Here is a 25,539-nt window from a genome sequence, read left to right as displayed (position 1 = left end):
CTTATGAACTATGTTACTATGTTACTATGTACCCCCACTCCCTCCCTTATAACTTTCTACCCCCACTCCCTCCCTTATCACTTTCTATCCCCACTCCCTCCCTTATCTCTTTCTACCCCTTCTCCCTCCCTTATCACTTTCTACCCCTTCTGCCTCCCTTATCACTTTCTAACCCCTCTCACTCCTCTTTCCCTACTCACTATCTACCCTCTCCCCTTTGTAGTTCACTCACCTGCGGCCAGACAACGAGGCTTCCGTCATCCTGCTCTTCCACGGCGCCCGCTGCTTCACTGCTGGGTGCCGGATATGACGTCATATACCGGCGCTCAGCATGAAATGCCGGCACCGCGACGGAGGTAGAGGCCTCATGGAGGAGACTGAGGGGGGCCGAGCGGTTGCTAGGTGCCCCTCTCTCTCCTCCGCGTCAAGTCCCATTGCAGGACTGTCCTGGGCAATCCGTTGGGTGGTTCCAAATTCGGCGTGGGGGGCAACAGGGGGGGCAAGGAATAACCTAGGGGGGCAGCAATTGCCCCCCTGTAGCGACACCACTGTTTAGAGGCCACTAGTGGTGAGGGAGAAAACACCAAGCTCTTGTTGAGAAATTGTCTGGTTTGTTTCTGGTTTGTCAAAGAAGAGCGCTTTTCCTTCATGCTGTACTCTGTTTCACTAGATACAGAAGGGCAAACATCACTTGTTTTTTGTAAAACTCAATTCAGATTTGCAAATATGGTCTTCCGTCTGCAGTAACTGTAGTGGAAAAATCCTGGAAAAGCAGCAACTTGTGGTCATGAAATTGTAGCCCTTGTATTCTCATATACACCTCCAGAATCTTGAGTTTGTTTATGTAGTTCATAACTTGGAAAATCACTGCTCTCGAACTATTTTGAGAGTTTTTATTTTTAGGGCCATAACAATGTACTTTTTTGATGATCCGTTTGTGTGGCAGAAGCTTTACCCCCAGCTACTTCGGGAGCCATTCCGAGACTAGCTCCAACAAGGATAAGATCCTGTTTCTGGTAACCACACAAGTCTTAAATTATGACTTCTGCTACAGTTTGCCAAATCTTGTAGCGTATCAATTGTTTCTTCATGAGACTGTATTTTAGATGTCAGTGTGTTGCTCTCATCTTCTAGTCCTGAGACTCTTGATTCCAGTACGGTAATTATTCGAACTCAGGGAGGTTAGGTCCTCCGAAGTTTTTTCTATGGAAACTGTTAACTTCTTTAGCTTCCTATCCAGTAAATTAGAAATAATCTTAATCCTATCCTAAAATGTTAATGGCACTGTAGATGGCTCCTCCATGGAAAACAGACATTGACTTCTCCTCAGCCTACCCCTTTTTTGTGGGAGGTCCCATATATTTCTCCATTTCTCCATTTGCTTGGGTGATGGGGACCTTCCACTCTGCTATAAAGAAAATAAAGAAAGCAATAGATAAAGGAGTGTCCTCTCACCCAGAAATTGTATGACAAGGGGTTACTTTTGCGGAGCAATCGGTATTCAATTGCTATATATACTTCCACCAAGATCAATATATCCTGACAAGTGCACAGATTCACAGAAGCAGTGACCTTATAAACTAATACATTGTGACATAAAAACATGTGCTATATAGGTTGTCCAGCCTGTATCATTGTGCAGGTAAAATACAAGCCCTGGTTTCTTGTTCCTTTAATTCCTAAACTGAACTGTCACTGATCTTGTACACCGTTGAGGTAAGCGTTACCATATTATTGTCCTGCCTTCCTCCCAAACAACAGAAATGGGTGCTCTTGAGTAACTTCTCTCATGGTGCAAGTGATAGTACCCAAAGTTGCTGTCTTTTTGTAGAAAGGTCTGGTCTTCGACTCGGTTCCCCTGCTCCCGTAGAACACCCTTGCCTCACTAAGGTATCTACCTATGTTCAACTGCATTTGCTTAGTACCGTCCAGGCAGAAAATTGTTGTCTGGAGGTAGCATATATTAAGGTATTATGCGGGTGCAGGGTCTTATCAGAAAGGGTAATGTTGAACCAGCTGTAAGGCCTGTAAAATGGCTTCTGGTCTTACCTAAGAAATTATTTGCAACAGAAATTATTGTAACATAGTAACATAGTTCATAAGGTTGAAAAAAGACCAAAGTCCATCAAGTTCAACCTATATACATATTGTGTCCCTACTGTGTTGAGGAAGGTAGGCAAAAAAGAGGAAGGCAAAAAACCCTTATGAAGCAGATGCCAATTGCCCCATACCAGGGGGAAAATTCCTTCCCGACTCCAAATATGGCAATCAGAATAAATCCCTGGATCAACGTTCTGTCCCTATTAATCTAATATCCATAACTTGTAATATTATTGCTTTCAAGAAACACGTCCAGGCTCCTTTTGAACTCTTTTATTGAGTTTACCATTACCACTTCCTCTGGCAGAGAGTTCCATAATCTCACCGCTCTTACTGTAAAGAACCCCCGTCTGTGCTGGTGTAGAAACCTTCTTTCCTCCAGCCGTAGAGGATGTCCCCTTGTTATAGATACAGTCCTGGGTATAAATAGGTCCTGGGAGTGATCTCTGTACTGCCCCCTTATATATTTATACATAGTTATTAAGTCCCCCCTAACCCGTCTTTTTTCCAAACTAGATAACCCCAATTCTGATAACCTTTCTGGGTACTGTAGTCCTCCCATTCCCCTTATTACTCTGGTTGCCCGTCTTTGAACCCTCTCCAGCTCCACTATATCTTTCTTGTACACTGGTGCCCAGTACTGTACACAGTATTCCATGTGTGGTCTGACTAGTGACTTGTACAGTGGTAGAATTATTTCCTTGTCGTGGGCATCTATGCCCCTTTTGATGCACCCCATGATTTTATTTGCCTTAGCAGCAGCTGCCTGACACTGGTCGCTACAGGTAAATTTACTGTTAACTAAAACTCCTAAGTCCTTTTCCATGTCAGTCGTCCCCAGTGTTTTCCCATTTAATACATATTCCCAGCCTGGATTTTTCTTCCCCATGTGCATAACCTTACATTTATCTGTGTTGAACCTCATCTGCCACATCCCAGCCCAAGCCTCCAACCTATGCAGATCCATTTGTAACCGTGCACTGTCCTCTATTGTGTTAACCACGTTACAGAGTTTAGTATCGTCTGCAAAGATTGATACTTTACTATACAATCCCTCTACAAGGTCATTAATAAATATATTAAAAAGAATAGGACCCAAAACTGACCCCTGTGGTACCCCACTAGCAACAGTAACCCACTCAGAGTATGTACCATTAATAACCACCCTCTGTTTCCTATCACTGAGCCAGTTACTTACCCACATACACACATTCTCCCCCAACCCAAGCATTCTCATTTTATGTACCAGCCTTTTATGTGGCACCGTATCAAATGCTTTGGAAAAATCAAGATATACAACATCCAGCGATTCACCCCGATCCAGTCTTGAGCTCACCTCCTCATAAAAGCTGATCAGGTTAGTTTGACAGGACCGATCCCTTGTAAACCCATGCTGATATGGAGTCATACATTTATTTTCATTGAGATACTCTAAAATAGCATCTCATAGGAAACCCTCAAACAGTTTACACACAACAGAAGTTAAACTAACAGGCCTATAATTCCCCGGGTCACTTTTTGTCCCCTTTTTGAATATTAGCACAACATTTGCTATGCGCCAGTCCTGGGGAACAGACCCTGTCACTATAGAGTCCTTGAATATTAGAAATAGGGGTCTGTCTATTACATTACTTAACTCCCTTAGAACGCGGGGGTGAATGCCATCTGGACCTGGTGATTTGTCTATTTTGATTTTTTTTAGGCGGCACTGCACTTCTTCCTGGGTTAGAGAGGCGACATGTACTGGGGCATTTATCTCATCCTGCTGTATATTACCTGGCATTTCATTTTCCTCTGTGAATACAGCAGAGAAGAATATATTTAATAGATTAGCTTTTTCCTGATCCCCATCTATAACTTCTCCCTCATTACTTTTTAAGGGGCCAACGCTTTCATTTTTAACCTTTTTACTATTTATATAGTTAAAGAACATTTTGGGGTTTGTTTTACTCTCTTTGGCAATGAGTCTTTCTGTCTCCAATTTTGCTGCTTTTATCTGATTTTTACATATTTTATTTTTTTCCCGATAGCTTTTTAGTGCTTCCTCACTGCCTTCCTGTTTTAGTAGCTTAAATGCCTTTTTTTGCCATTTATTACCCCCTTTACATTTTTATTTATCCACATTGGTTTTCTCTTGTTCCTGACTCTTATTCCCACAGTGAGAATTTAAGATATTCTTAAAAATCTCCCATTGAGTGTCTGTACTCTTGTTTTTGAGGACATTTTCCCAATTTACAGTGTTAAGGGCTTCTCTTAGTTGAACTTTGCCTTCCTAAAGTTCATAGTTCTTGTGGCTCCTCTAAGAGTTCCCTTATTGAAGGACAAGTTATAATGCATCATATTGTGATCACTATTTCCTAGATGCCCCCTGACCTGCACATTAGTTACTCTGTCAGGTCTGTTGGTTAATATTAAGTCCAGTAGGGCGCCCCCTCTGGTCGGGTCCTGTACCATTTGGGACAGATAATTATCCTTACTTATAGTCAGAAACCGGTTTCCTTTAAGAGATTCACAGGTCTCGGTTTCCCAGTTTATGTCGGGATAGTTAAAGTCCCCCATAATAACCACCTCATTGTGATTAGCTGCCTTGTTTATTTGCTTTAATAATTGATTTTCTGCTGCTTCCATTATATTTGGTGGCTTATAGCAAACCCCGATCAATATTTTATTATTTTTCTTTCCATATATTTCTACCCATAATGACTCCACATTATCATTTCCCTCACATATATTCTCCCGCAGTGTGGCCTTTAGGCTGGACTTTACATAAAGGCAAACTCCTCCCCTTTTCGTTTTTTTCAATCCTTCCTGAATAGACTATACCCCTGTTAACCGCCCAGTCATAGCTATCATCCAACCATGTCTCTGTTATACCCACTATGTCATAGTTTTCTTCAGACATTATTAACTCCAGTTCATCAGTTTTATTGGTCAGACTTCTGGCATTAGTAAGCATACAATTTAGAGGTGTATGGTTTTTTTCCCTATGAAGCCTATCCCTATTGACTATTCTAACCCCTCCCTCCGCTCCACCCCCAGGTACATTTATAAGCCCCAGCTCTCTATCTACACTATCTTCCCCTTCTATATTGTAGTTTCCCTCCCCCCCTTTCCCTAGTTTAAACACTCCTCCACCCTTCTGGCCATCTTCTCCCCGAGCACAGCTGCACCCTCCCCATTGAGGTGCAGCCTGTCCCTACCGTAGAGCCTGTATCCGACAGAGAAGTCGGCCCAGTTCTCCATGAAACCAAACCCCTCCTTCCTACACCAGCTTCTGAGCCACTTGTTTAGCTCCCTAATCTCCCGCTGCCTCTCTGGTGTGGCACGTGGTACAGGTAATATTTCAGAAAATACTACCTTGGAGGTCCTTGCCTTAAGCTTGCTACCTAAGTCCCTGAAATCATTTTTAAGGACACTCCGCCTACCTCTCACTTTGTCATTGGTGCCAATGTGCACCATGACTGCTGGGTCTTCTCCAGCCCCTCCCAGTAATCTGTCAACCCGATCCGCGATGTGCCGAACTCGAGCGCCAGGCAGACAACACACTGTTCGGCGATCCCGGTCTTTGTGACAGATCGCCCTGTCTGTCCCCCTAATAATTGAGTCCCCCACTACCAGCACCTGTCTGGCCTGCCCTGCGCTCCTCCTTCCCTCCTTACTGGAGCAGACACCCCTCTGGTGGTCAGAGGCAGTGACTTGCTGCAGTACTGCTAACTCTGAACTAACATCCCCCTCATCTGGCAACCGGGGAAACTTGTTGGGGTGTGCTAGATCAGGACTAGCCTCCCTGGCGCTTTTCCCCCTACCCCGCCCTCTAACTGTAACCCAGCTAGCTGCCTGACTGTCCTGTACCTCCATCCCACTATCCTCCCCCACCTCTACCTGCGAGAGAGCTTGCTCAGTGAGCAGCAGACTCCTCTCCAAGTTGTCAATAGATCTCAGTGTTGCCAGGTGCTCCTCTAGACGCAGGATTTGTGCTTCCAAATGAGCAACCCGCACACATCTCGAACAGCAATATGCACCCTTGAAGCGCTGCTCAAGGATTGCATACATTGAGCAAGATGTACACCTGACCGCATTGTCAAACATGGAGGACATCTTGGCAATGGGGATAGCTCAAATAACTGGCAAAAACAAACAGTAAGGCGCAAAATATATATAAATATATTATATGGAATTACAAGGATGAATACTTTACCCTCCTTTTTGCTTTTTAACTCCTTCTTTGCTTGTAACTCCTCACTTAGAGATGTCACTTAGGAGATTCGCCCTAGCTCAGGATTTGCTTGTGTGTCCAAGCTAAATGCAACTGCAAAAAGCCAAACAGAACTCACAGAGAAGGTTACTTAATTAGCAACACACCTGAAATAGCCCTTTTTTTCTTTCATTTTTTCAACAAAACTTTACACTGAACACAACACAAAGAAACACAGTGCTCCCCCTTGCAATAGTAATGAATATACTCTCCTTCTTTGCTTGTAACTCCTCACTTACAGATGTTACTTAGGAGATTTGCCCCAGCTCAGAATTCGCTTGTGTGTCCAAGCTAAATGCAACTGCAAAAAGCCAAGCAGAACTCACAGAAATATACAGTGCACTTGCCTCCATTAAAGTAAATAACTGTAAATGCTGACTAAAAACCTACCTATACTACCCTTAACCTGCATTCTGAAGAAAACATCTGTCCTCGGTACAAACTGAGATCTCCAGGCCACTGACATTTTTGTTACAATCAAATCATCCTCATCCATGCAGTTTTGTTCCTTCTGTCTCTTCTGTCAACCTCTTAATAGACTGTAAGCTCAAAAGAGCAGGAGCATTCTTCTGGTTAAGGTGTATGTTGCGAAAGCACAGACCTCAATTGATTTTAAATCTCGTTGGGCTTGTCTAAGCGGCCCAAGATCCCCACTGGCCTTTAAAGTATGGCAGTAGGGCATCTTGGTGGGATAGATGGACAGTGCCAGAAAACTGTGATCTCATTTATATCTGGTATGGTTGGAGGAATGCCCTTGTCTCCTGCACCTGGATCTTATTATTATGATTTATTATTGATTCATATAGCACCATCATATCCTGCAGCTCTTTACACCAGGCAAACAGGACATAACAAGCAGTATAGCACATGACAATTGGGACTTACATAAGGTGAGGCGGGACCTGCTCACATGAATTGCTAATCTAGGATTTGTACTTTGCACCTAATTATTACAGTGATCAGACGGTTGCAGATTCCAGTGTACTTTATAAGGAAACAAAAGGTAGTATGGCTTTTCTCGCGCATTACAATATGTAAAGATATGAGCTGTTCTGTAAACACAGATGTTGGCAGCAGCAACCATAGCTACCACGGTTCAGTCGTTATCATCCACAGTTGTTTGTTATGTCTTCACTGAAAGATTCTAGGCATTCTTACTCAACGCAGTAGATCTGGGTTGTATATCTCAGACATTTTAGGAAGATCCATCCAAGACAAAAAAAAGATTCCTAGACGTACTAGTAAAATATGTGATAAAAATAGAACCAAATAATTCCACAAAGCACAATTACATTTATAATTGTGTTTATAGTAACTGACAAAAGAATTCCAAGGGCTTTTGACCATTATCTCGTAATTGTCTTGGCAAGATTTTTTTAGCAAACAAAATATTTTTTTGCCGTAACTAAACAGTTGGGTTACCAAGCTGTCCTATTATGAATTTGTCTGACCAATACGTGTCCAGTAAACAAATGTGGCCTTTAAGTTGCTTTTAATAACCTTAACACTTTGGTGGCAAGCATTTTTTTAAAAAGATTTTCTACTACTTTCGTCAAAACCATCCGGTAACCCATCTAAACAGAACTTGCAATTTATTTGTAATACACCAAGTTATGGCAAAGAACATGTGACCCAGTAGATCAGGTGTTACATTAAAAAGAACAGAGAAAACCCATACAAAGTAGTGGTAAAGTTTCATTATATTTCTTGTTTGTCTATGGTGTTTACCAGCAGCTGCCCTCATTCTAGTCTCTTGATTTATTTAAAAAAAAAAACAACCAATGTGTGCAGGAAATTCCTTTATATTCTTATTTTTCTGGCAATTGCCCTGTTTTTCATCTTTCCAGTGGTTAGGCATTTATTCTTTGAATATTTATGTTCTTCTGTTTCAGACTATGCTTGAATTCAGATGCGACAGCTTATTATGACATAGTGTTGCCGAAAATATTAATTTATACTTCAAATACATAAGGTTGTCTACTTTTAGAAAATTCTACTTTTTAATTCTTTGGTTATAGATGGATCTATCATGTAAGAAATCCTGGCTATTGGTAAATAAAACCTATAGTGCTAACTGACTATATTCTTTTTAACAGATGTATTGAGTTTTTCATGTGTAGTTAAATGTATTACTTTTATTAGAAATAGGCAATTCTAAATACTTTACCCAGGGCTTAAAACCCGTACCTGGAAAGTTTGTGGATTTGACCCAGAGTCTCCGGGGGAAGCACTGCTTTCATAGGTCTCAGTGGGAGTCTTTACTTTCTCATGGCAGGTGAATGGTAGGTAGCCATGCCCTCTCCCCCACCCATGCTGCGCTTACTGCCCACCAACTTCCCCTTGATCCCTGACCAGTTACCAGATATGTTAACATCTAGAGCCATTCCTGATGGATGAACTATTTTTATATATGTGGTCCAACTTATTTTCACATTGTCCAGGACAATTGTAAAGCTTTTCCTCTTGACAAAACTTTAATTACACTACTATTCTAAGCAAATAGCAGACATATCATATTTTCTTTGAAGGTTTAACCAAATAAAAACAGTATAGAAAACGTGAAGATGTTACATCAGTTTACCAACCCATCAGTACCTGCTTTTGTGTCACATGAAAGAAGCAACATTTTACTTGATTTCATTAATTATTTCTGGAAGGGTTTGGGTAATCAACTGTTCTAGGAATGATGCTTCCTATGTTCCTATGTAAGTGGGACAGCACTATAATTACAGCCTTTTGCATTCTAACTTTTGAAATATAATCTATAATGCTATTTTAATTGGAAATGTATTTTTATGTTCCTACAGATGTGCACTGCTAACTACACGTTTGTACCTTATATGATTACTCCACACAATAAGGTTTTCTCCTGTGAGAGTACTTTCATGAAAGGACTGACAGAATTGATGCAGCCTAATTTTGAGTTGCTCCTGGGACCTATCTGCTTGCCCCTAACAGATCGCTTTGTTCAGATCCTAAAGATGGCACAGGCCACTTCATGGTAAGGACTACACTTTTCTCTGTTCACTTGTTACTAAGGGTGTAAGATGTACTAGTGTATTATTTTTAGGGTGCTTTGTTTCATAATACAGGATTTGGTGGGATATACCAAACGGCCAGTCAATTAGAAATATGCCAAAATTCTCCAGGAGGTTGCTCCTGAAGCACATGATAATTTGGAACTTAATGTTATTTTTATATATGTATCCTAAAACTGTAAGCAGTGTGTGGCCTGCTGGCAGTAATACATGCCTTCTAAATGTTATTACTAAGTCACTTATTGACTTAAATGTAGTACTTACAGTATATACCCCATAAAATTCAATTTGGTTGAATATAATACAACCTATCTACACTCAGGTCAACGCAGCATAAATAATATACACGTCAAAGAAAACCAAAACAAACTTGTAGAGGATCCTGTTGAAAAACAGAATAATTTCCTATTAGTGATTACAAATTGAAACATATTGATACCAGAATATAAGATACAAGTGTAAGAGTATGAAAGCCTAGTAGCATTTCAGTGGTGCCGTGGATATGCTGTGAAAACAAGGCTTTGTCCCCAGTCATTAAAAAAGTGCAGCCATTCCTCCAGCTTTACATTATGTTGTATGTTAATTTCCTAACTCTTTAGTTTTTTTAAGTGTTACTGTTTATATATGTTGCTTTTTTATTTACAGCCAATACTTCCGAGAGGCAATTCTCAATGATATCAGAAGAGCCCGCAATCAGTACACAGGCCAGGAGCTAGCAGCTGAATTGACCAGGATCCGACAGCGTGTGGACAACATTGAAGTGTTATCCCCTGACATCATTATAAATCTTCTCTTGTCATATAGGGATATTCAGGTGTGGTAGCCTTAGTGTTATCTTTTATAATCTTTTAAATAAACTAAGCTTATATATTCTGAAGGTCCCTTCTCACAGGATTTTAGTTAATGTGTGAATCATTTTTACTCACCATAACAGATTTATACTTTCCATAAATGTAATAGGCACAAAAATATAATGATTACAATTCTACCGGGATCCAGCATAGATGGCAGAGAGTAATCATGGTTCAGGGCAATCTTTGTACTCATGGTCAACTCTCCTATAGATGCTGTATATCATATGATACTATGTTATCTGTTACCCCTCTGTGCTGTGTGTATATAGAGACAGGACAATAAATTTGCTTTATCTCAGGAAGACCCAAACCCAAAAGTTTTGTTCGCACTTTCTTTAGTGCTTATGACTAAAATGACATCAACAAATGTTTAGTGATTTGAGGCTTCCCTTTTGCTGTGGTTTGTCATTTTCAAGTGTTATGGCTTTATACTAAAATGTTAGATAGTTGACAATCGTATTCAAATCAGAGTTTAAAACTTAACACCTCTGGTTCTCTGTGTGTGTTATGATGTTTACATAGGCTGCATTAGCCACACTGACCTAGAACATGTTGAATCCATGGCTTAGGTGACAAATCTAATGGAAAACCTAATTTCCTCTGCCACACATTAGCATATTTACTTGTTTAACAATTCAATTTATTCTTTTTCTTCTTCATTTATCCTTCATCTGAAAAAGGATTATGATTCCATTGTGAAACTCGTAGAGACGTTAGAAAAACTGCCAACCTTTGATTTGTCTACACTTCACCACGTCAATTTCCATTACGCATTTGCTTTAAACAGGTAAGTGTGTGTAGTGATTAGTATGAGACTTATTTTCATTTAAATGTATTGGTAATTACTGAATAAAATAGTGTAATAGTATGAGCATATTGCATCATTTACTGCTTGAACATTTTATATTCCAGGGGTATGTTAATCTGATCCCTGCCTGGAACAAGCAATCCTAATTAAAGAGTCTATATGATAATCATACTAGTAATCATAATTTTATACTGTAATATGAAATATGAGCAATAACTATATTAATCATCAACATGCATTACATTACACTGAGATAGAACATTTGTTTTCTGGATTTATCGAGCTAATTTGTGTTTAATGTACTAAATAAAGCCTAGATTGTTTTACTGCTATGTATTGTGCAAAACTTAACAACATATCTGTAATTTTATTAGCATCGTGTATAATTTCCTTAGCCAGGTAAGCAGACGCCAAAAATTAAAACTAACATAATAGAATCAAGAACAAGCAACAGTTTGTAAAATAATGGCAAGAGGGCTCTGTATATTGAGTTTGATTGTTGAACTTATTTACTTTCAAAGATGTATTTGGGTTGGACAGTGGCCTAGGTCTGACCCAGGGCAGCATCCCAGTCCACACCAGGACTTATCTCCATGGATGCATCCTCTCTGCTGTGCACTGGGATATGACAACATTACCTGACGCTCCACCTCAGAAGGATGTGGGGTGGTAGCTTCAACATACTATGATGCTATGGTGCCTGTGCACAGACCTCCATAATGTAAATAGTCGCAGATCGGATATCACTGTGTAACCTTCCCATTGGCAGTGACACACCAGGATGATCTGCCCCTGTTTTTGGCAGAGGGATTGCCACAACCCATACCTTCTGCCGTACACCTAGACCTAGTTGACCTAGGACAGAGTGCACAGTTGTTTGCTTTGTGTTTAATTTATTAAAATGCTAAGGTCTAACTCTATGTCTGCTGTAGGAGGAAGCTTCCTGGAGACAGGGAGAAAGCGCTAGAGATAATGCATCCTATGGTGCAGAATGAAGATCAGGTGGCTTCAGACTTCTATTGCCTTGTGGGAAGGATCTATGAAGATACGTTTCTGGATTCTAATTTCACAGACATAGGGAGCAGGGACAATGGTATTTTATGGTAAGAAGCGTTTGTTTATCTTCCCATTGTTAATATGCTGTGTTTTTATAACAAATAAAAAGAAAAGGGGTTCCACAATTGCCTGTGGCTTACAAACTGCAGAAAATGCCAGATCAATTATACAGAGTAAACATATTAATAATAAAAATACACATTTCACTAAATGGTTCGAGGACGTGGTTATACACTTTTAACATATGGTCTGTGTAATTTTTAGGATTTATTGCCAAATAGATTGCTGACAAGGCCATTTTGAATGTAGCAGATCAGGCTAGAATACTAGTAAAGTTGCTGCAAAAGTTGAAGCTGTAGTATGTGTGCCAAATTCTAATTTCGCAAACATTTGCCTTCACTGTTTATGACATTGTGTCATCATGACATTTGCGGTAACCTACGTTTGGACAAGCTTTGATGGTTTTTTATTATTAATTGGTACATGTAAAGGATTTTTTTTTTCTTTATATAAGAGTGAATACAGCTGGAACCTGTTGGTTTAGTGCATTGCTTTATTGTACAACATGTTCTTTGTGATGATCACACATCTTACACATCTAATTAATGTTTACGTGACTTACCTAATTTTTTTAGACATACACAGGAGTAACATTGAAACCTGTGTGTTTGTACAGTTGTTATTCAAAACATCAATGGGGAGTAATGAGCTCCGGTGACTAAATATGTTATGCATTCTGGCAGCCGTAACCTATTTTATATTTAATATGCATAGATTTTGCTATGATTGACTACTTTCCTCCTTCCTTTTCCCTCTGTTTTAGTTTGTATTTATTAAATTAAATTCTTCTTTAAAGGGATATACTACATATAATTTAGTGTCATGTTTACGTTATTTTTCCCCGTGCAAACGCAAATGGAGGAAATCATCATTACCCCCTATGCATCTACATTATGCTTTTATAAGGTGATTGAATTAAAGAACTTAAAGAACTTAAAGTTAAAGAATAGCCCCAATTATTTATCATCTTCATAGTATTAACTGGTCAGTCGTTGGCAGTCGATTGGCTTCCAACTGCTTTTAAAATCTATGCCACTTTATCCATATTCAGTGATCCCCTATAAATATACTGTGTCCAGCTACACTCCTTGGATGCCACAAATTCAACTGATCTTTAGTGTTATCGCAAACAGCAAGGGTCATAAAGGTGCAGTATTAACTATACTATATGTGTTGGGGAAACCCTAATATTGTTGGATTGCCAACTGAGTTGGACTTTGTAGTGTAGATCTTGAAAGTTTGACTCCAACTGTGGTTGATCGATAACATATTACCTGAATTCTGAACGAACAAAAACATTTTTGTTTTATTACTCTGGTAGTTTAATAAGTATGCAGGTAAAGTCCTCGTTATTTCTTAAACAACTTTTTTTTATTGTTCACTAATATCCTATTACTGTGACTCAACTTGTGTGTTGACAATATTAAATGCTAGCTTAGAAACAGACTATATATATTATTTATTTTTTATAATTATTATTTTATTTTTTTGTGAAAAACCAATTTCCTCATTGATTTACAGATGCACAGTTAAATGTCTTCAGATTTTTTCTAGTTGGCATATGCTGTACCAGCTATTGTGTGTGTTCCTTTGGTTATATATTTACTAAGCAGTACTTTTGTGTTTATTCAGGTACAGGAAGGCGTTTGAATCTGAGCCAACACTTCAGTCTGGAATTAACTATGCTGTGCTTCTCCTAGCAGCTGGGCATCAGTTTGAGTCTTCCTTCGAACTTCGTAAAATTGGTGATTTTCTACCTAACGTATTTATACTTTAGGATTAGAAACACACAGATAACAATAGTCTATTTGTAGGCTCCAACGCTGGGCAGTAAGCGGACCTCAGTTGCTGTAAACTGAATTCTCCCACAATACTCAAGACGTTAAAGGATTAGCTCAGCATCATGGGACTCTTAGTGTAGCACCTGGAGGAGGGCTTCATGTTCACCATAAATACTAGGAGCTAAAATCTAAGTCCAGTGACCCAATTAAAATTTGTTGTAGTGCCAGAAAATCCAGCAGACGTAGTATTCTGTCATGGAGCATAAGACTATGTCCATACCCTGTGAAATGGTCCAAAACTGCCTGTTTCTTGAAGAGGGCATAAAATGGATACCCACCCCTTTTTACCACCTAAACAGAGAAATACCCAATAATGCTTTATATTACACATATTGTTACTGCTGCTAAAAAGTAATATGAAGGATGTAATCTAATCTTCCTCCCAAATAACACCTTGAATGGTAGCACTCTCAGATATATGCAAACAGGTGACAAAAAGGAGACTGTTTCCCTAAATTAGTAACAGGCCCAAACACTATCGTGACTAATGTTACTTCTATATGCCGGCCTCATGAATATTAACGTATGTCCAACAATACTCAAATAATTTTGGTTAGTCCTTAGAACGTATCTTACTAACAAATGTCCTTGTTGTTTCATGTTGATTCCTACCTAACCTGTCAGTAGTAATAATCACACATAATAGAATGGCCACTTATTTTGACTGTTTACCAATGAAAGATTCTCTGCAGAAATCCTACTAATAATGCTGCCTTTTTTATACCCCACAGGGGTGAAACTCAGCAGCCTGCTAGGTAAAAAGGGGAATCTGGAAAAGATACAGAGCTACTGGGATGTAGGATTTTATCTGGGAGCCAGTGTATTGGCCAATGACCACACCAAAGTAATCCAGGCCGCAGAGAGGCTTTTCAAACTGAAGACACCTGCATGGTGAGTTGTCACATTGACAAGGCTTTTTATGTTTATGATTATACCCAGTTTGATTGAGTTTATTCAAGTACTGAAGAGTAGCATTTGTGTATTGCCAATAACAAAACAGCACAGCTGAAACAGACAGTCATACAAAGAAGCAACACTCAGCTATCCACGGATCAGTCAGACCACCATTCGTAGTAAAACCAAGAACTCTTTATTGCAAAACAAACCAAATTTATATAGATCCTTAATTCAATGAACACAAAACACAGCCCCCAATCTCATCAGCCACATCCCAACACAAATTCCATCAGTATACAGGAGATGTCTCAGGTGAGGGGATTAAGGAGTACAATGGGTTCCCCCACCTGTGTTATCCCCCCTGTAGTGCGGGTGCCCTCTGGGCAGACAGGGCTGTGCTGGTTGATTAAGAGCTCCAGCCAGATTACAGGATTGTCTCTTTGAAGGCTGGAGCTGCAGCCACATCAGTCTCTGGGCCGAATACACTGGGCCGGTGGTTCTACCGGGAGCTGGGAAAAGCCAACAGGAAACACAACCTCTACCCCCGGGGCTACACTCGGTGCCGCTCCTGGGCCACCAAGCACCGTAGAAAGAGGCACAGGGACCAGGGTCTCTGCGGGCAGGTCTGGGGCATTATCGGGGCTGGGGGCCAGTACCCTTAAGGGGGTTACTGGGTGCACTCAGCAGCTCTGCTGGGATCTCAGGCACAAAAGGAGTGTATTCAGGGACAGGGACCTGGATTTCATCCAGGGACTCAGGAAACACTTTGGGGATAGGGACTGGTGTCAATACTGATGCACCGGGAGGGCTACGCAGACCCTCAATCTCCCTCTCTGGGATAAGTGTTGCTACCAGGACACGGGGAAATTCAGGGGTGCACTCAGGGCCAGGCGGCTCTGCGGGAATCTCGGGAAGACAAGGGTGATACATATGAACAGGTATCTGGGCTTCTCCCAGGATACTCAGGGAATCAGGGAACACTTTGGAGAACACCAGGATAGGAACCATGTCCTGCGCCAGGCTACTGAGAGAACCCAGGGAACTCGGCAGCCCCTCTGGCATCCTCACTAGGTCAGGGAACGGTGCCTCTACCGGGTCACCGGGGACTTCAGTGGGAACCTCTGGGGCAGTGACCTGGGCTTCTCCCAGGACACTCGGGAAATCAGGGGGACAGTCTGGGGCACTGGCTTCTACGGGCATAGCTAGGAATTTGGTGAGAGGGATTGTGCCACTTACTCGGCCAGGGACTTTGAACCGGGCGGCGGGGACAGTCATCTCTCCCGACGGGGTAGAGCAGGCAGGGTTGTTGGTGGGGACTTGGGTCGGGGCTTTTGGCTTCTTCCTCCGCTTCTTCTTGCTGGCGAGCACCTCGGTTCCTCTCACCAAGGCAGGGACCGCGGAGTAGGTGGAGAGGACCTCGGTCCCACTCCCGCAAGTTGTAGTATCATGCTCCCAGTCTCCTTGTAACTCCTGGAGCTCCACTCTCCGCAGAAATTCTTGAAAGTCCCTCTCGAGCTGCCATCCCTCTTGGACCAGGCAATCCATAACAGCCTCCAGCTCAGGGGGAATAGGATAAACCAGGACTTCTGCACGGTTGACCCAGATTGTATCCCTGCGGTACTGGCAGGGGCTTCCGAAGGACGAGTCAAATTGGAAGGCATCATATATCAGTCCTGGTTCGACGGGGGCTATATAGCAACAGAGAGTCGCTGTGGTCTTCCCCTGCTAACTGTTGGGAGAAACCCTGGTAGCGGCTCTGGAGGTCGAGTTCTGCATATATGAGACCCCTCAATTCGTCTTCCCACTCCGGCAACGGGAACTCTCCCAGGAGTGGAACTCGTAGATCCCACATTGTCCAGTATTGTGCCCAGTATGATTCGAAGCGGGGATGGGAGAAATCATCCCTCCAGTCTGCGGGCACAGACTCTAACTGCCACTGCTGGTGTTCCAGCTCACACACCTCGGCTGTAACCCGGTCTGTCTCATCCTCTGGTTTTCGGAAGGATTGGATATCCTGGTGCGATATTTTGGCAGTCTGTTCCCCTAGTCTGGGGGATACAGACCCACTCTGGCTTAGTTCCCGGTGACACATTTCAATCACCGTCATCACTTGCTCCGATGTAGCCCCTCCTGGGTACAGGGATAAGTGCCATAGAATGTTCTTTTGTAGAGCACTCAGTCCGAGGCTGTCCTCTGGGGCATCCTGGTGCTGGTCCATCTCTCTGCAGTCTGCAATCAGGGTAGCCTTTCCTTTGCTACAAGCCTCCAGGAGCTCTCTTGGTGTCTCTCGTCTGCAATCCCAGTTGGTGGTTTGGATTTCACCCAAGTCATGGGATTCATCCTACCGCTGCCACCAATGTTACAGGGTCACCGTACCCAAGGCTGGGTCCCCTGTTTGAGGGCTGAGGAATCACCAGTCAGTCCCTCATACGGATAACACTCAGCTGTCCACGGATCAGTCAGACCACCATTCGTAGTAAAACCAAGAAGAACTCTTTATTGCAAAACAAACCAAACTTATATAGATCCTTAATTCAATGAACACAAAACACAGCCCCCAATCTCATCAGCCACATCCCATCACAAATCCCATCAGTATACAGGAGATGTCTCAGGTGAGGGGATTAAGGAATACAATGGGTTCCCCCACCTGTGTTATCCCCCCTGTAGTGCGGGTGCCGTCTGGGCAGACAGGGCTGTGCTGGCTGATTAAAGGATCTTAACAAAGCCTGTGCAAAAAGGTGAAGTGAACAGTCAGTGTAGGACTTTAAGGAGATCAGAACCGTAAAAATGAAAAAATGGTTCTGCACTCAACTCCTAGGAAGCTGGGTGCTAGCAGGAAAAAAGGGACAGCATAAACCCTCTTGAAGCACAGGAACAAAGAAAAGGAATTCCAGCACTCCAAACAGCTTCCAATCTTTAGGATACTTTATTTAGAGAAAGCAAAAAAAAGCAACGTTTCAGCCAAACAGGGCCTTTGTCAATCTAACACTTCACTCCAAATCACACCCTTAAGTAGTGAGTATAATTCTATATAAACCAATCAGGTTCAGTAAAAAGTCACACCAAGTAAGCATGGGCGTAGGAACCCCTAAAAATCTGGGGGGGACAGCATTTTCCCCCATCAGATCCCCACATGCATGTATAGATTAACTGAATAAGACAACAAACCCTATATTTGCAGGTATATATAAATAATGTATGGAAACATAGCGTAGCAGATATGGATCAACAGAACAACACATAAACCCAGCTTTGCAGGTATAAATCAACTGGAATTCACATAAAAAGTCAGCATTAAAGATAGAAACCCCCTAAATTACAGGCATAGATCACAGGTTGCACACCCCAAAGGCCAGCCCTGGCGTCCACATTCCCCACATATAACCTGACCAGTGCTCAGATTACACAAACAAATTACAGTCCAGAGTGAGCCAACTTTGTCCCCAAACAGCCCAGCATGAGCCAACTTAATCCCCAAACAGCCCAGCTCACAAATAATTAAAGCAATTTATCCACACAATTCATTATTTCAATCATTCACACAATTCATCCACACATGGATTAATTCATTCTCCTACTCATTCACGCAATTCATCCACATATTCATTTATTCATTCTAACTCTTTATTTCAATATACTTACTACCCCCCTTTACTGTTACTGTTACTTTTATCCCCACTTCATCCCCCTTCTCACGCCATCTACCCCTCCCTACCCCCCTTCTCAATAGCTACCCTCTCGCTACCCCCCTTCTCACTAGCTACCCTCTCCCTGCCCCCCCTTCTCACTAGCTACCCTCTCCCTGCCCCCCTTCTCACTAGCTACCCTCTTCCTACCCCCCCCTTCTCGCTAGCTTACCCTCTCCCTACCCCCCTTTGTAGGTTACTTGCCGTGCAGTCCTGTGGTGGAAGCGCAAGGCCTCTGCCTCGCTGCTCTGCCGCGATGCGCGCAGCTTCACTGCTGAGCGCCGGCATATGACGTCATATGTCGGCGCTCAGCGTGAAGCGCCGGCACCGAGACAGACGCCACACGCTCCCACCACTGCAGTCGGGGCAGCGTTGAGGGGGGTGGCGGTGACGGCAGGGAGCAGAGGAGGAGCTGAAAACGACCGCTTGGCACCCCTCTCTCTCCTCCTGCGGCGTTTCTATTGGAGGGGTTCCTATGGCCCTGGGGGGATTTCTTCATTAACGGTCCCCCCCGCATGAGTTACTGGGGGGGGGGGCTCTATCCCCCCCGTCCCCCCAGTTCCTACACCCATGCAAGTAAGGAGTTCAGAAACATTTACAGTAGATAATAACCATTTGACCCATCCAGCCTGCCCTGAAGAAGGGACTCAGACCCTAATAACTTCTTGGTCTTGTCTTAGATTCAGTATAGCTTTATGCCTACTCCATGTTTGTTTAAATTATCTCACTGTATTAGCCTCTACCACTTTTGATGGGAGGCTATTTAACTACCACCCTCTGGGTAATGTGATTGTTACATTACATTGAAACCTTTGACTCTGCAGTTTAAGACTGCATTCTCATTTAACATTTCTCCTCTGAAATAAACATTTCTCCTGTACACAATATTAAATACAACCCAGCACCCTGCTTGCTTTTTCAGATGAGTTATTGTATTGCCTGCTTAACTTTAAGGCCTCATAAATTATTCACTAAAAGTTGTTGGTATGCAATTGTCTTAAAGTGGCTTACAGTACTCTATTCACCCTGTGTCTTCAAAGCAAAGTAAGAAAAAAACCCAAAAGACATAATTAATCATGTTTTATTAAACATATTTTTGTATAATTGTAGGTACTTGAGTTCAGTTGTGGAAACAATTTTAATCTATAATCACTTTAAAAAGCCAAACCAAGAGCAGCATGGACCCAAACAAGAGCTTGTCGATTTCTGGATGGATTTCCTTGTTGAGTCTACAAATACAGATGTGTCTGTGGTACGATTCCCTGTAAGTATCTGCATTTATATACACACTTTTTTCCCTTTAGGCCAATACATACAGTGGAAAGTGTAATTTGTACACAATGAGCAACATCAATATTTTGCAGCAAATTAGAGATAAGTTTTCCGAGTTTCACATACACATAAACACATAAGGACAGGCAAAGGGGATTTCACTAATTACCATTTAGCTTGGGCATTGGGTCACTGTTACAGTTTTCAGAAGCTGCAGTCGCTTCAAGCTTTTCAAATATGTTTTGTTTTGGGGGATGTAGTTAAAGTTAACTTACCTGATGACTGTGTTCTGGCATTACAATTTCAGATAACCAGCCTGTTCAGTCTTCTGCACCTGATGCATAACCCACATCATTTCATCTGTTCAAACTAGTATACTCTTGTTAAGGGAAGGGCTAGAGGTGGATAGTGGTGGGGTTGGACAGCAAAGAGCTCCATGAATTTTATAGCTCTAAGTGAAGGCCTGATGATCTCCCACTTACAAAAATTGGGACAGCCCCGCAGAGAATGACATGGTTGGGTGGTGTGCGTATAACCCAACATTTCAGGTTTGCAAATCAGGACACCATTTTGGGCAGGGATGGCTATAGACAGAATGGATGATGTAGTAAAACCATATATGTTTGGAGGGGTACTGTTGGAACAGTGTTACCCAGGTTTTAATCCGCCCATGATTTGCATTATCCTCTTCTGTGACATAACTGTCTTTACCTATGTTTCTATAGGTCTTGATCCTAGAACCAACAAAGATTTACCAGCCATCATACCTGTCAATCAATAGTGAAGCTGAAGTAAAAACAATATCAATATGGCATGTGCAACCTGATGATAAGGTATGTAACAAAGTGTGAAACATACTTCTATTAATTAAATGTGAAGTAAGGGCCTGGTGTGGAAATTGGTGCTAGGAGTGTTCCTTTACATTATATATGTTAATCATACTCCATTGACACGTGTTGTAGGGGCTGGTTAGATTGTTGGGGTGGAGGTCTTTACTAAGACTTTCTTATGGAAATTTGGGGTTTATTCAACTAGGGCAGAAGATGGTATGAGAGCTACAGTTTCAACTCCTTAAATTCACTATGCATTATGCAGGACTATCCCTTGAAAGTTTCTCTACAAGTATGGCAGAGGAGGCCTGCATAATGCAAAGTTCAATCATCAAGGTGACTTTCATGACATCTTGCTGTTTTTTATATGCTTGGTAAGACTATCCAAGCTACTGAAACTCAATGAGGTTGACTCTTTATAATGTAAAGAAAAGAGATTTAGATGAAACTGTCCTGCCAACTCCCTCTTTAGTGAGTAAACCTTTCTGCCCCTTTTATGTGACTGAATATGTTATACATACTCATTTCTGATGTTTATATAACACATTATTATTGAAATACACCCGTCCAGGAAACAATCTGAGCTAATACAAAAGAGTGATGGAAGAAGAAACATTGGGATTTTGGGTCCTTGAAATGAAATATTTACATTTTTCTGCTGCTCTTTAATTAAAAAAATATTCTGGCTTTTGTCTGTGTTGTAGAAAGGAATCCACGAGTGGAACTTCAGTGCCTTTTCCATCAGAGGTGTAAGGCAAGTCCTTCCAGAATATTAAAGTGATAGTGAAATTGGAGATAGGCAGCTAACAAACTAAAATGTCAAAATGTGTTGTTTAAGTGCTTAGAATTTATTTTATTTTCATTTCCTTTTTCAATTTTTTTCCCCTTTTCAAATCATTAATTTTTCTTATATCTTTTTCACAAAATAAATTACCGGTAACTATATAAATATAGAAAACAAGATTTTTATATTTAAAATTAATATGTGTTATTTTGACACATGCCGTCCCAACATTTGAAGCGGCCAAGGAATTTTTTAGGTGGTATGGGATAAAAAGTTTTAATAAAGCTCTAACCTAGGAGCTAAAACTTTATTACAACTTTTTACATGCTGTTATGGCTTATTGAGGGCTTAAACAGATTAACATATGAACCCATCTTCTTTTTATAAACATTTCATTTTAGGGATATCGAACATTATCATGGACTTTTCACTAAAAGCTCACGTTTGACTCGGAGCCCTGCTTTCTATTGTGTCCCTATAAAAGGGGAGCGGTGTTTGGTCACACACACTCTCTGCACACTCAACACCCACTAAAGCCTGTCTGGGGTTAGGGAGTGTGTGTGACTCCTCTATGGGGACACAATGGAAGCATGAAGCTAACCTTGCACTTAAGCACACTTTTCCCCTGAAATAGGGAAAGTTCCAGGTAGCCTAGCCTGTGAACAGAAAATAAAAGCATAGAAACATAATCTAAACTTACACATTGATTAATGTTTCTCCTTTTTGGGTTTCTAGCGTATCTAAGTTTGAAGAAAGGTGCTGTTTCCTATATGTGCTACATAATTCAGATGATTTCCAGATTTACTTCTGCACGGATCGTCACTGTAAAAAGTAAGTACGGGTTTCAAAACAAGCTCCAGATCATCTGCAGTTTGTTTTGAATCGAACATAGGACCAGTCTAATGGATACTTGATGGATGAAGATTTTGAAATTGGCATATTTGTTTGAAACACAGAATTCTTGGCTTGTTTGTGGCCTTTGATGCCTTAGTACCCTGTACTATAGTCCATGTTTGTGTTACAGAATAATATAACTGTTGATTTGGTCTGTGTCATTAATACAGGCTTAGGCAGCAGAATAGTTACTGCTTAGATCATATTCACCATAATTTATTATGTTGATATATGTTGATTATATTGAAAAAAGCAAAGCAATAATTGATCGGATATAGATATTATCATATCTGTCTATATATAAATTGCAATCTAAGAAACATTTGCAATGAGCACATATTTTTTTATGTACAGGGTTGAGGTTTTTCTTTAGCATTGATGTCTTTTTTATTGTTGCTTTAGGTTCTTTGATATGGTGAACAGAATCACAGAGGAAAATGGGAAAAACACAGAAGATGGGGAATGTGAAAGTGACTCTCTTGAGGTTAGAATGCACAATTCAAATGGTGTTTTCTGTAATAGTAATAGTAATTATAAATAATACAAAATTGTTTGAGTTGTTCTTTCTTGCTGTTTAATTAATTTAGTGCATGTTGATTTCTCTTTCAACTTCTGCATAAATGATAAATAATAAAAAACAAAGAAAAATAAGTCCCTCAATATTTCCACATGTAGCCCTGTAGATGTATCTCACTTCTGCGCTGCCAGTGCCTCCACCCTTACAATCAGTATTTGGATATGACATTGGATCTCGACACTTCACCTATTAAGGAAACATGGCCTTTGGAAACAGCATGCCATGCAGGCACAGTCCTCCATAGTGTAAATGGACCAGAGATCACCCAAATAACTGGTCCTTTGGTTAGAAGTTGGCTGTTGTTGAAATTTATGGCCACTGGTCACGTAACTTAATGTAACTCCACATGGAGAAGCAGCAGCATCCTGTGTGAGGGAGTGTAGATAGTCTTGTAAGAGGAGAGTGGATGTGTGTGGTTATGTGGACTCTTAAATGTGGGCGTGCAATTATGTCAATTACCCATAAATCAACCATTGCTGTTATCCCTGTTAACCTACTACAAATAATATGGGCAAGAGCCCTTAAAATGTTTACTGTTTAGAATGTTGAATCTAGGGCTGCAACTAACGATTATTTTAATAATCGATTAGTTGGCCGATTATTTTTTCGATTAATCGATTAATCGGATAAAAAAATGCAATTTTTTTCAATTTAAAATAATGTAATAAAAAACGTACAATTTACACTTTCATCTCTTTATTGCAATGGCCTCTCTCTCTCTATTCACCTTCTTATTTTACTGACATAATAATAAAAGCTACAAGAACCCAAACACTGTGTTTCTCAAACTAGGTTTTAATGCAAAGTTATTAGTAAATATTAATTCATATGTTAACTATTTTTCATATTTAATAAAAACTATGAGAAGAAAGCCTTGTTTAAATTTTTTTTTATTTACCAAACTGCCCCCGGTTATGCACATCTGACCCCCAGCTTGCCACTCTGCCCCCATATATGCCTTATACCTCTTATATGCCAGATTCCACTGTGCCCCCTGATATGCCACTGTGCCCCTGATATGCCTTATACTCCTTATATGCCAGTGATATGCAACTGAGCCCCCTGATATACCTTTTACCCCCAGATATGTTTTATGCCCCCCCTGATATGCCTAATATCGATATGCCTTATACCCCCTATATGCCACTGAGCCCCCTGATATACCTTTTACCCCAGATATGTTTTATGCCCCCCTGATATGCCTAATATCGATATGCCTTATACCCCCTATATGCCCTGAAATTCATAATACCCGCCATACACCACTATAACTCACCCATACACCACTCTGGCTCCTCCCCCTCCCATACACCACTCTGCCTCCTCCCCCCTCCCATATACCACTCTGCCTCCTCCCCCCTCCCATACACCACTCTGGCTCCTCCCCCTCCCATACACCACTCTGGCTCCTCCCCCTCCCATACACCACTTTGGCTGGTGGGATATTTATTAAGACAGCTGAACATGAAAATATTTGTGGACCCTACAAGTATATGGAACACACTAATGGCACTATGGCATTTGGGGCTGGTTTTTATTCCCAATGTGACCCTGTCAGCATATGATAAGCACTTAGCACTATTATATTGTCTTTGAAATAGTTTCTTGTTCATTCACTATTAGGATTATTTACGTTTATGTTAAAAAAATTTTAAGCATTCTTGTTTTTAGCCTACAAAAAAATGACATTTGTTGACAGCAACAGTGTCATTGTATATTCTGTCTTTTGCAGTTTGACTATGAATATGATGAAAATGGTGACCGAGTGGTTCTGGGAAAAGGTACTCATGGAGTGGTGTATGCTGGGCGAGACCTAAGTAACCAGGTCAGAATAGCTATTAAAGAGGTCCCTGAAAGAGACAGCAGGTGAGTAATCTGTATATTTAGATAATTGAATGCATTTCGGAAAAGTGACCTGTCATCATACAGATGATAAGGTGTCGCTTTTTAGAAGGTACAATTTTCACCCATATAGAAGGGGTGTAATCTTACTGTGAAATCGGAGCCTTTATCTCTATGTCAGGACACATCAAGATAATAAACAAAACTCTGGGTGAGATGCAAATATATATCTGAGCATCTTAAAACATCTCCGAAGTCTATGACCAAGAAGTGAATGTTGTAAGCAGGCATGCACAAAATCTATACTGTAGACATCTATTTTGTCAACTGGTCCTTAACCCCTTCGCGACCTTTGCCGGTTCAGGACCGTCATAACAAGAAGGTCACTAAATGACCTTTGACGGTCCTGAACCGTCAAAAAATTAAATAAGCTTAGAAAGTGATCAAGGATCACTTTCTTCGCTTAAACGGCCTTGCTGCAATGCCTCGATGTCGAGGCATTCAGCAAGGCCGAGATCGGCATTGGGGGCCATGTCTGGCCCCTCCCCGGGGCGTCAACAGCCGCCATACACTGTATGGCGGCGGACGCCCGTTTTAAAAGCGTTTAGGAGGCGATCAACGATCGCCTCCTAAACTTAAAAGGTGTCGCTGGAATGCCTCGATCAGGAGGCATCCAGCGACACCAAACACTTACCTCTGGGTGGGCTGTGACCGCTCCGGAGAGCGGTCACAGCCGCCGCTG

General features: G+C 41.3%; 1 protein-coding gene across 1 annotated transcript in view; it reads left to right on the top strand.

Moving 5' to 3' along the window:
- Nucleotides 1-25,539, top strand: part of LOC149271682 (mitogen-activated protein kinase kinase kinase 5-like) — a 93,635-nt gene that overhangs the window by 35,319 nt on the left and 32,777 nt on the right. Inside the window, exons 4-15 of the mRNA XM_089507206.1 lie at nt 9,163-9,356; nt 10,039-10,207; nt 10,928-11,034; nt 11,988-12,158; nt 13,804-13,916; nt 14,744-14,903; nt 19,709-19,862; nt 20,596-20,703; nt 21,405-21,454; nt 22,220-22,315; nt 22,781-22,862; nt 24,688-24,821. Coding sequence (XP_089363332.1) covers nt 9,163-9,356; nt 10,039-10,207; nt 10,928-11,034; nt 11,988-12,158; nt 13,804-13,916; nt 14,744-14,903; nt 19,709-19,862; nt 20,596-20,703; nt 21,405-21,454; nt 22,220-22,315; nt 22,781-22,862; nt 24,688-24,821 — 1,538 coding nt within the window. The remainder of the gene's footprint in view (nt 1-9,162; nt 9,357-10,038; nt 10,208-10,927; nt 11,035-11,987; nt 12,159-13,803; nt 13,917-14,743; nt 14,904-19,708; nt 19,863-20,595; nt 20,704-21,404; nt 21,455-22,219; nt 22,316-22,780; nt 22,863-24,687; nt 24,822-25,539) is intronic.

The sequence above is a fragment of the Sceloporus occidentalis genome, unplaced genomic scaffold, assembly GCF_023333645.1.
Source record: "Sceloporus occidentalis isolate IW3139 unplaced genomic scaffold, rSceOcc1.0.p SCAF_474, whole genome shotgun sequence".
NCBI lineage: Eukaryota > Metazoa > Chordata > Lepidosauria > Squamata > Phrynosomatidae > Sceloporus > Sceloporus occidentalis.
This window is presented reverse-complemented; position numbering and strand designations above follow the sequence as displayed.